This window comes from Girardinichthys multiradiatus, chromosome 21 (genome assembly GCF_021462225.1).
Source record: "Girardinichthys multiradiatus isolate DD_20200921_A chromosome 21, DD_fGirMul_XY1, whole genome shotgun sequence".
In the NCBI taxonomy this organism is placed as follows: Eukaryota; Metazoa; Chordata; class Actinopteri; order Cyprinodontiformes; family Goodeidae; genus Girardinichthys; species Girardinichthys multiradiatus.
Window position 1 is genome coordinate 26,770,592 of NC_061813.1, and position 12,162 is coordinate 26,782,753.

At 38.8% G+C, this 12,162-nt stretch overlaps 2 protein-coding genes across 2 annotated transcripts in view; one reads left to right on the plus strand and one right to left on the minus strand.

Annotated features, from left to right (window-relative positions):
• dipk2ab (divergent protein kinase domain 2Ab) overlaps positions 1 to 8,844 on the minus strand; it is a 43,643-nt gene extending 34,799 nt beyond the window's left edge. Inside the window, exon 1 of the mRNA XM_047350192.1 lies at positions 8,309 to 8,844. The gene's annotated coding sequence lies outside the window, so the exon portion shown is untranslated. The remainder of the gene's footprint in view (positions 1 to 8,308) is intronic.
• A 1,868-nt stretch (positions 8,845 to 10,712) lies between these two features.
• Positions 10,713 to 12,162, plus strand: part of LOC124857749 (sodium/hydrogen exchanger 9-like) — a 118,640-nt gene continuing 117,190 nt past the window's right edge. The window contains exon 1 of the mRNA XM_047349156.1: positions 10,713 to 10,892. Within this exon, the coding sequence (XP_047205112.1) occupies positions 10,742 to 10,892 (151 nt within the window). The 5' untranslated portion in view covers positions 10,713 to 10,741. The remainder of the gene's footprint in view (positions 10,893 to 12,162) is intronic.

Here is a 12,162-nt window from a genome sequence, read left to right on the forward strand (position 1 = left end):
CATCACTGACTAATGAGGTGCGGAAGGTGACGAGTGATACAGGCGATTATTTGGCATAATACCTAGAGGTTTTATGTAATTTGAGCAAGACCAAGCCATACAGCTAAGGCAGCAAATGAGGCAGTAAAAACATTAAAGTTCTCGTGTAGTTTTGTCACCTACAGGGCTTTGAAAAATTATTTGTAACCTTACAGACTTAGTCTGTATTTGCATTATTTCTTAATGCTTTCGATCAAACAAATGTTTAACAATCAAAGACAACCTGACTAGATACAAAAAGCAGTTTTCAAATGATTGAACTTATTAGGGAAAAAGGCTATTCAAAACAAACCTAGGCCTATGTGAAAATATAATTGCTACTATGGATAAATTGTGAATAAACTATGATTAACCACATTTTTGGTTCAATTTTGGTGGCCAAACCCAGGCCAGATTAGTGCCTGACCTGAGAAATCAAGAAAATGTTTCAAATAGAACCTTTCTAATACCATGAAGTAGGCCAAAAATCTCAAAAGTAGCAAGTAATGCCCCGATCTAACAAAATGCAAGATGAGAAACAGTGACTGAAAGTGTTAAAAAGCTGGTAAGACTTTAGGACTCCAGCAACCCATACTGAGAGCCATTATCCACAAATAGAGTAAACATGGAACCAAGTTGAACCTTTTCAGGAGAGGCCTGCTTACTAAATTTACTCTAAGGGTGCATCAAAGACTCATTATGAAGGACACAAGAGCACCCAGAACATCCGAGGCACAACAAAAATCTCAATAGAGCGCTCCATAGCTGGAGGCAATTTGTCCTCAACGCAACCACCTGGAGTTCAATTCCCAAGCTTAGGACCTTTGCTGCTTCTGTTCCCCCATTCTCTCCCTTCCTATTTTCTGATAACTGTGAATAAAGGCCAATAATGCCACAAACTCCTAAAAGTAGGGTCTGGCCAAAAATGGCATCCATGTCAGATTCCAAGACCACTGCTGACCAGGAACATCTAAGATCCCCCCCCCCAAAAAAACACCTGGAAGATCCGAAAGACTTTTGGGAAAATATTCTGTAGATCGACGAAGCAGAAGTGGAACTTTTTGGATGGTGTGTATACAGTTACATCAACTGTAAAACTAGCAGAATTTAAAAATAATTACACTGTACCACCAGGCAAACAGGGCGGAGGTAATGTGATGGTCTGGGGCTACTGTGACGCTACCGTAAAGGAACGTAGACAGGTGGATAGACATTGCTTTCAAAAGGAGTCACCATTGATAACTTAAGCAAGTCTCTCTGCTGCCTGGGCTTCAAGAGATAAGACAGTAGCTGCTCCTCTCCTACATACAATGTGGTCCCCCAATTATCTAAACAATCAGAATCAGAATCAGCTTTATTGCCAAGTTCGTACATACAAACAAGGAATTTGACTCCGGTACACTTTGCTCTTTGGTTTTGTTTTTGCATTACAGAATATACATATTTACAATGTACAATATACACATATATAATAAAAAGGTGAATTTGCAACATTTGTATGTTGTTGTTTTGTACTCTATTGAATGTTCAACAGAGAAACAGCCTGGGGGAAGAAACTGTCTCTGTGGCGGCTGGTTTTAGTGAACAGTGCTCTGTAGCGGCGGCCTGAAGGTAAAGCTCTGAACAGTTTATGTGCAGGGTGTGTGGGGTCTGCAGAGATTTTAGCAGCTCTTTTCTTGACCCTAGACCTGTATAAGTCCTGGATGGAGGGAAGGTCAGCTCTGATTATTCTCTCTGCATTCCTGATTATTCGTTGCAGTCTGGACCTGTCCTGTTTTGTGGATGAGCCAAACCACACTGAGATGGATGAAGACAAGACAGACTGAATGGTGGCAGTGTAGAAGATGACCAGCAGCTCCTGTGGAAGGTTGAACTTCTTGAGTTGCCTCAGGAAGTACAGTCTCTGCTGGGCCTTCTTTCGAACAGTGTCTATGTGTGAGGACCATCTCAGGCCCTCAGAGATGGTGGTTCCTAAGAACCTGAAGTGGTCCAAGGCCGATACAGTGTTGTTGAGGATGGTGAGGGGGGTGTATGGGGGTGGTGTTCTCCGAAGGCCCACCACCATTTCCGCAGTCTTGAGTGGGTTGAGTTCAAGGTAGTTCTGACTGCACCAGTGTACCAGCCGAACCACCTGCTGTCTGTATGCAGACTCATCACCGTCCTGGATCAGTCCAATGACAGTGGTGTCGTCTGCAAACTTCACAGACGAGTCCAATGAGGTGCAGTCATTTGTGTACAGGGAGAAGAGGAGTGGGGATAGAACACATCCCTGGGGGGCACCAGTACTTATTGATCTGGATCGGGAGAAGATGCTCTCCAGTCTCACCTGCTGCTGTCGGTCCGTCAGGAAGCTGTTGATCCACTGACAGGTGGAGGCTGGGACTCTACTTGGATCACGTCCAGACAAGAAAAACTCAAAAGTTGTTTCATTGCATATTTTCTATGAAATGAAACTTACTTTATAGTTGTTATCTACACTTCTTAGCATTTAATGGCACTACTACGACGATGCTGTTACCTTACTTAAAGCATAATATTTCACTACACCTGAAGATGCTGTCTGCACAGTTTCCTCATTTTCACATTAACATTGGTTTTCAAGCTAACAAAACGCCAGCACTTTGTTACAACAGCGACAATCGTTAGTTGCATGACTGCAGACGCAGATCTGCACTGTGGATACATGGTTTTTCTCATTCATTTTACAAGAGTAAAGCAGTGATTTGACTGAATCAACAGCTGAGTCAACTCACTGTTGTTGTGCACATCTGTAACATCGACTACTGTGACACTGAAAAGGATACGAGCTTTGCTGTAGACCCAGCCCTCACAAAATGCTTCAAACCGCCCCCCAAAAACACTAATAGGGAAATTTACACATGAAATACATGTTTTGTTGCCACCAGATTAATAGAAAGAAGCTTATGTATCAAACTTGATAAAGTGCACAAATTGTTCGAGTGATGGGTTAATCTACCCCTCCAAAAGAGACGCGAGGTGATAACACGCATAATATATTGCCCATTACGTTTATAAATCTAACATATGGCTCATCTTTGGTCCTATATTTCTGGCAATATTCGGCAGAAAATTTATCAACCGAGAATAGATTAAAAATATTTCCTGTAGCAGGCAGGTGCTGACGTTTAAATCAAGATTAAATCAGTCATTTAATTAATTAATAGGATAATGTGGTGATATAAGACTGGGATATTTTTTCCTCAAATATTTTCCCTTTGAGTGAAATTTTCACACCAGCAAAACCATTCATTTATTTTACTCACCGTCTCCAGCTATTTACAGCAACCTTTGAAAAAAAAAAAAAAAAACACAAAGAGAAATTGGCAATTTTCAGCTCAATCAGGCTTGACAGGTGACCGGCTGGTAGGGAACTCAGGACTCCAATCTTTTTCCTACTGGTGAATGCACCATACATGAGCTCTACCGGGTGTTGACAACATTTTCTAAAGCATGTTAAAATGTGTCTGCGGTTAATTCAGTCTGCTACAGTGAGTGCAAGAGTTTTAACAGTTAACAGGAAGGCTGAACAGAGTACATCAAAGTAGCCGTTTCATCATTCATAATTTCTAATATGTCATAAAACACAGAACTGGAAGTGTTGCGAGCGTTTGGAAATCTTAGAGTTAAGGGAAAAAATTGCTGAAGGGAATACACACACAGAGATGCTAGCTGCACTAGCCACCTAAGATGCTAAAACAGCTTAAAATATAAACTCCAGTCATTTTGTCTTTATTAAAAAAACAACACCATCACCAAAACCTCAACTAACAGTGACTGTTCTCTCAGTGAGATGATGTCCCCTTATAGCACAAATAATAAATGGATGCATATGCCACGAAGGCAAAACATTTTGAATGCTGTTCCTACCTCTTATATTATAGCTCTCCAAGGGAAATCAGAAATGGCTAAAATCAATATTGGAAGAACAAAGGTTTTGCAAATTGGCAACAAAATTCTGATCTGTGCATATTGAGAAACAAACAAAATGGCCTTAAAAAAATATATATTTTATTGCAATGACATAATCCCTGTTTTTTTTTGCTTTATTCTACCTCCTAGCCTTGTTTGTCACAGTTTCAGGTAATAACTTTGTAAACATTGCGCAGAGTGATTCAGGCAAGTTTAGAGGAGTAACCATTTCCTGACCTAATAGGGTTAACACACAACAACATTACTTGAATGCCATGTTTTCTTGTCTTTCCCGTTTTGAAGAGTGAGCAACAGAAACAAACCTTGTACAGACAAACAAAGGCCTATCATAATTGCAATACAAGTGTGTAATAATAATAATAATATAATATCACAAAGAACTGTTTGGATTGGGGTTAATATATTCCAAGAGTCAGGAATTAACACTTGACATGCAGATAACATATTCAGCCTGTTGGGGCGTCTCATAACAGATGTTCACATCCGACACGGATGATGGCGCTCAAGATGATAAAGGTCACAGAGAAAGTTGGAAGCATTGCGATGATAGACGAAAAAGAGAAGGAAAATGTAGATTTGTTTCAACTATCATCATCCAAATATTTAACAATGCATGATTTCCTAATATCACGCAGCCCATGTGTCACATCATGTTTATGTTGCTTAACAAGAATTCCCCCCCCAATGAAAAAAATATATATACCTACGTTAAAGCTTGAATTTTTGCAGAACTATTCTAACATAAGATTATTTTAAGGCTTTTTATTAGGGCCCCAATAAATATAGAGCTGTATCACCCAATGGACGAGACTTATTAGACAACATGTGCAGAGTTAAAAGCACACCGCAAGGCGCTCAAGGAGCAAGGTTACCAACTCAAGGTCAACTCAAGGGTAAAGAAGAAAGCCAGATGTTTTGTATTCAAGCACGGATGCAACACACTGGCATACAAAGGCATTAACATTTACAGCTGTGTTTTCTTTTTAGACAAACCTAACCGTGCCCACAGAGAAACTTGTGCTTCTAATTAATCACCCACACACTATTGCTCATCCACAGTGACTCTGAGATAAAGAGCGAGGCACAAAATCAAGAGGAGCACATGGTTTAGAACAAAGACAAATTTACCTTACAGCAAAAAATAAATAAATAAATAAAAACCTCCACCAAATTTGGAAAAAAGAAATAAAGTTTGTCAGCATGCTGATTCTGCAAAGTAAATCGGTGAGCACTTCGGAAGAAAAGAGGGCAAATCAAAAGGGTGCCCGACTCCTCATGCATTGGAGATGAGTCTCGCATGCAGAACGTTCCAAGTTTGGCAGATGTTAAGAGCCGCAAAATGGCTCATTACTGGGACAGAAAAAGGCACAAGATAAAGCAACAGGCTCTGCGTAGGCTTAAAACAGAGTGACAAAGATCGACACAGTGGTGATCTAATATTTCGTTTTGCATTAAACTTGCATTTTGACGGAATAACTGATAAGACAGAGGGAGGTTAAAATGGGAATTTTCATCTATTTTTCCCAGCTCTTTGTGTAAAACTGGTTTCAGATAATAGAGTACAAGGGAAAGAGGTTTCATTCGTGGCAGCTGGGGGTAAGCTTCATTACAATATAATGAAGTCAAGCCACATAGGAACACGCTTGATTAATTCTTCTGGAAATGCAAAACGTGGGTGCACACTGGAATTATGAGGATTCAGTAAAATAAAGCAAAAATATGCATCTAATTAAAATCTAGCAAAATGAGAGACTTTGAGTTATTGTTCCTGGACTGAAATGACTGAGGTCAGAGTGGCTGTTCTCCCCTATCTGACAGGACGCACACACAAACGCACTAATGTCTGCTCGGAAGGCTGCCAGTATTATCACAAAGCCCTAACCAAAGCTCAGGAAAAGGCCTACTCCCCAACCCCCCTGGTTGCACTGGACTATGCGCTTCCTACTGTGGAAACAAACGACTGTAGCCCAGGTTATTGATGGGGCGAGTCGATAATGTTTGATCACAAAAACATTTTTTTTTTCTACAACAGCCATTTTGCCACAGGACAGCAAGTATGTGGGACAGTTAGACGTAACCTAAAGCATCATTCTCGCACTTTCTGAAAACTTAAATCCAGAGAACATCAGTGCCAACTAACCGCATCGCTTTAATGAACCTTAGTCTATTCATCCCCTCTTCAAGTGAAAAAAGCAGAGGGTTTTCTGGGAATATCAATAGTTTATGCTCTGCAACAAAAATCCCAATCACAGACAGGTTTGGGTTCCAAAACAGGTTTGTTTTGTTTGATTTATTCGACAGCATGTTTTCACAACCTCCCTTCCTCCCTCCGCTGGATTGTGAAGAGCCGTCAGTTTCAATCCATGCAGCAGGCAAGAGGAAACACATCAGGTTCAGCAACACAAGGTTGAGGGAATTGTTTGGAAACAATTACCTGATTACGTGGCATTTCTAGACTTGTACCTATGTCTGGTGTGCTTGTTAAAAATACATGGCCACTAGGCAATTGTTAAGCAACAATTACAAAACCACCCCTGCCTGCTGAGTAATCAGAAGCATTCAAATCAACCACCAGTAGAAAATCTTCAATGAATCAAGGGCACAACATTGGAAACCCTGCATAAGAAATTATTTTCTTACTTGTGTAGGATTTAAATTTAAATAATGATTTCTAAAAGCTACACCTCAATAACTTCCTTAAATGTAAAACGTTTTAAGATCAATATTTAGGACCTAAAAAAATCAACTCCACCCGTTGTTTTTCAACTACGCAGGCAAGTGCTTAGGTTGATGAACTTTAACCCCTTCTTTCAGCATATAGTCATATAACAGTCATATTACTGTATGAGTTCTCATATGAGAAGTCATAGTTTCTCATGGCACTAGAGGACTTTAGTTTGTAAGCTGACTGACAGGAAATGGGGTGGAGAGGGAGAGGGGCAGACATGCAGCAAAGGTCAACGGGCTGGGACTCGAACCCGTGGCAGCTGCGTCAAGGTCTGTAGCCTCCGCTCACGCGTTGCCCACCGTACCCCTGCGCCACCGCCGCGCACCTTGGTCAATGTCTTTAAGTCTAAATTCTTCAAGTCTTATATAGAGATACACCAGTAAGGGATTAGAATCAGCCTTGATCAGCAAGTCAAATACTGAAAATTTACTGGATTTTCTATTCCTTAAACGCATCAAAACTAAGAATGTGCACCATTTCCAGTTTATGAAATGCATCAAAAAAAGGCATGCATATGTTCTTATGCATACATTTACTGGGACTAATATTTTAATTCCTTCCTTTTCTTTTGGCTTCGTAAGAACTAAACCTATGTGACAGCCTGCAGCAATAATCAGTGGGTCAGACTTTACAGAAAATTAGAGATATAAGTGCAGCAATCAGGCTTTTCTTGATCTAGTATGGGTCTTTATGTCTGAACATGAATTAGCTAGTATTATTTAACACATTAACCCCATGTAAGAACCTGTTGATATTGGTGACGGCCAACTATCATTGTCATTTATAGTTATGTACATTTGATATAAACCAAAGACTGACACCATGACTGAGTTTGTTACTTTAACTACACACCATGAGAGCATAGTTAAAGTAAGACAAAGTGCATATGATTAAATGTAATTATGATGATCTGTTTATACTGGTTTAGTGAAGGATTGCATTTGATCATGGGTAATTTTCACTTTTAGGGAGGATCTGATAGTGTGGGGTTCTGTATGTATGCAACGCCAGATTTGACAAAAGAAAAGTCTGGAGTGAATTTGCAAATATTGTTAATATCATTACTTTTAAATAAATAGGATGATGGAATTTAATAACACTCATGTCAAATTGAGGCAGATTATTTGGGTTAGTCTGAACTACCAGCATGTTCTTTTTTTACCCTCCTTTTATTTTATTTTTCTCTGTATGCATTAATGACATTGCCTAAAATAGGATCTGTCAAGTTGGATAATAAATTCTCAACGATGACGCTTTATTGTGATCTGACTTTTTGGTAATTACATAACTTTACATTGGGTGCACAAATCTGTAATCTGTTCGAAACAACTGAATTAGGAAAATGAATGAAAAGGTCGGACTATCTAAAATATATGACGCAGACTGATCGTGTCGCCTTGTAGTGACCACGCAGTGTTTTCTCTCATACATCAATGATCTCTGAAATCCCAACGAAGTATCACCGAAGCGCTGAGAAACACAAAGGAGTTTCTCTGCCTTCAGAAACTGAGGAAGTCTGGGATCCAAGAAGCAGACTCCAGAAATTCAAGATAAGCCACCTCACATGTGATGCAGCGATACGAGCAAACGAGAAGAAACAATGAAACAAACCTGTCAGACTTCTCCACTCCCCCTGACTGTGAAGTAGTAGTGAAATGGTCAGAGCTCAGCGGGCATCATTCTTCAAAGTTGCGTCTACTTTCGATCCGAGCGAACGGTGCATTTAGAAAAAAAAAAAAAAAAAAATCTCAGCCAACCTTTATCTCTTTACAGAAAAGCTGTTTCTCCAGAGCTCGACGTCTCCTCAGGGACTTCCAGTGTCCAGCTCGGTTACACACATCTAGCCGAAGAGCTAGCCTGCTAGCCGCAGAAATAAACAGTTGGCTTTGTGGGGGCTCTTAACTCTTCATTTTCCGGAGCTTTTTCCGAGGGGACGGAACGGTCCCTCTTCATGAGGAACGGAAGCGGACGTGTTGTGTATGAACGCCCGTTTCTATTCGCTTATAAATAGTCCTCTTTGTGGTCACACAGTTCCGTCTTTTCTCCTTCTCTCAAGACAGCTGCTCATCTCTCTTCAACACACCACAATGGGTTCTGTGCCGACTCTTTTCAACACAAGCCTCTATATGCGTTACGACGTCCGACGTCTCTTTCCGACAGTGGTTGCTAAGCGACAATTTGTATATATTTTATGGAGTCTGGAACGCCGCCCCGGTGCATAATTTTCTCTTTTTTTTTTTTTTTTTTGTTATTCTCAGTAGCAAACTGTAACTTTATAAAACCAACCTTTATTTTGCGGTTACCATAACATTAGGTGATATGTTTAAGACATATCACCTAATCAAACAACAGAATATGTGAAAAGATGTTCTCATAAGAACCCAGAAATGAAAACAAAAAGGTGGTTTTAAAATACTAATGCCCCAAATTCTTGTTTACTACCAAAAAATATGTATAGGTGAAAAAAAAGAACATGTAAATTAACCACATATGTAAACTTTTAATAAGTTTGGACAAGCATTTTAAAAAATGACTGGATCTGTTAAGTCAAACGTACTCATCCCCTCGAATGTAAGCAGTGGGGATGAAGCACTTGCTTTGCCAGTGCAAATACAAGTGTAGAGGCTCACAGAATATGTTTTGTTTCTCTGTCTCTTTTTAGCTAATAATAATTGCTGGTTCTATCTTGTACTGAATATGGAACATTTTAGCTATAAGCCTTCACCTTTGTAATTGACAGAATTTATTGTGGGCTTCTACTTCAAGTTTTTATGTCCTGATCCAAACTATGGGAACACCTGAGCTGCATAAAGCCCAATCTACAGAGCCATAGTCATTCACTAACAACTAAAATTAATAAAGGCGATACTTAAATTAACCATGCAAATGTGTGTCTAGATTTTCTTATCAAAATCTACAATAAAGAAAGAAAGAAAATAGGTTTTTGTTTTGTATTAATATATAATAAAATATTCAACTGAAACACAATTTAATTTACTATTTGGCAGGTCAAAAACGGATGAGCAGAAAGTTAAAATTGATTTTATTTTGCCTTTATGTTTAAAAACAAAAAGTTAAAATCTTCAACAAAATGAAACGTTTTTTAATACTGGGTTGTGATAAGGAAACTACAAGTAAAAAAAACTTATTGTGAATGAATTTGGGAATAATTTTACCTAATACAAATATGTATTTTACAAAATTAATATTAATACAAGCACAATACTATAAGCACAGCCTAACGCTTGTTTATCCTACAGGACCAATGAGCAGCAGGATTCTCCTGAGGTGTTCTGCATTAACGTGTCTACTGCGCCATCTGGTGGAGAATGAAAAACGTGACTCATAATTTGTGGTATTTTCAAATGAATAAGGTTGCAAACACAAATCCTGCTTGGCAAAAACATTTACATGCTATGCAAAAAATAAATAAAAAATACGATAAAATTAAATAAGAATGCAAAGGGTCAACGTTTTTAACTACAATTATAGGTAACTAAATTACAATTCTACTTAAATGTCAAGCAAAACATATATAGGTAAATGCATAGATAAACTTTGCCAAAGACGTAACGTTATACTACACAAACTTAAAACAAAGTCAAAAAGGTATATTAAAAATTTAAAAAATAAATAAATACCGACAAGGTTAATTAATACTTGAGCAAAGGATACGCTCGTTAGACAATTAAGAGCTCAAATTAATGCTAATTTAAAATAGCATGTTTTCAATTGTCCAACTTTTCGCGTGGTTCATTTCTAGACTCATCCAGGTTAGGTAAAACATTTCCAGCCTATCACTGCTTTATTGTTGTTGGTTCTCTTCTACGTAAGCCATATAAAAAAATAAAAATAATCATCTAAGACTATCCCTTCTTAGCAGTTTATTATTATTCCTTGAAGAGAAAACAAAAATTTCCGAGTTATTTGAAATGCATCACGGACGCTGCTGATGCGGATGTTGCAGCGGTTTTTTTGGTTTTTTTTTTCCGAAGTCTGTCAGTTAACTGAGAAGAGAAGTGTTTGGCCTAAAGATCCACGAAGATGTCAAACACTGTGAAGGAACGGAAAGATAGTACAGCACTGTTTGTTCTGTCCGCAGTATGTTTAGCCTTAATAACAATTCTCAGCGTATGGAAGTTGAAGCAATTCAAATACAGACTCATAAATGAAGCCGGAGGTGCAATGTTTTACGGTAAGTAAAACATTTACTTACAGAGGCCCATTTACTTACAGAGTGAAGCGCGGAAGCTGCTGTTCCACAACACTTCCTGGACTCACAGTTCAATTAATGTGTCGGAATGTTTATGAGACAAAAGTTTGAATATGACAGATACATCTCAATAAATTAGAAAATCAACAATAATTCATTTTTTAAAAAGAGTCATACATAGATTCATTACACATAGTGAAACATTTATTGTGTTTATTTCAAGGGATTGTAGCTTACAGCTAAGTAAAATTTACAATTCAATTTCTCAGAAAATTTTAATTTTTCTTAAGATCAATAAAATAAAATTAAAGTTAATACAGACATGTTATAATCATGTTATGATCTACAAAATTGTCCTTCAGACAGTTGTTGTCCTAAAGACACTGGCTGTTCACACATTGCTGTATCCAAGTATATAAATGGAAAGTTAAGGGGAAGGAAAAAGTGTGGTAGAAAAAGAGCAGCAGCAAGCATTGTCCAGCTAACTAACACAACACATTGATACAGTAATTCATATAAATTCGCCAACTTTGAGTGCATAAACATTGCATGGGCATATTTTTCAGGAGGACAACATTTCCTGTATCCTTATTTACAGGAATTGGACAATGAAACTGAAACACCTGTCATTTTAGTGTGGGAGGTTTCATGGCTAAATTGGACCAGCCTGGTAGCCAGTCTTCATTGATTGCACATTGCACCAGTAAGAGCAGAGTGTGAAGGTTCAATTAGCAGGGTAAGAGCACAGTTTTGCTCAAAATATTGATATGCACACAACATTATGGGTGACATACCAGAGTTCAAAAAAGGACAAATCGTTGGTGCACGTCTTGCTGGCGCATCTGTGACCAAGACAGCAAGTCTTTGTGATGTATCAAGAGCCCCGGTATCCAGGGTAATGTCAGCATACCAGCAAGAAGGACGAACCACATCCAACAGGATTAATTGTGGACGCAAGAGGAAGCTGTCTGAAAGGGATGCTAACCCGGATTGTATCCAAAAAACATAAAACCACGGCTGCCCAAATCACGGCAGAATTAAATGTACACCTCAACTCTCCTGTTTCCACCAGAACTGTTCGTCGGGAGCTCCACAGGGTCAATATACACGGCTGGGCTGCTATAGCCAAACCTTTGGTCAATCATGCCAATGCCAAACGTCGGTTTCAATGGTGCAAGGAGCGCAAATCTTGGGCTGTGGACAATGTGAAACATGTATTGTTCTCTGTTGAGTCCACCTTTACTGTTTTCCC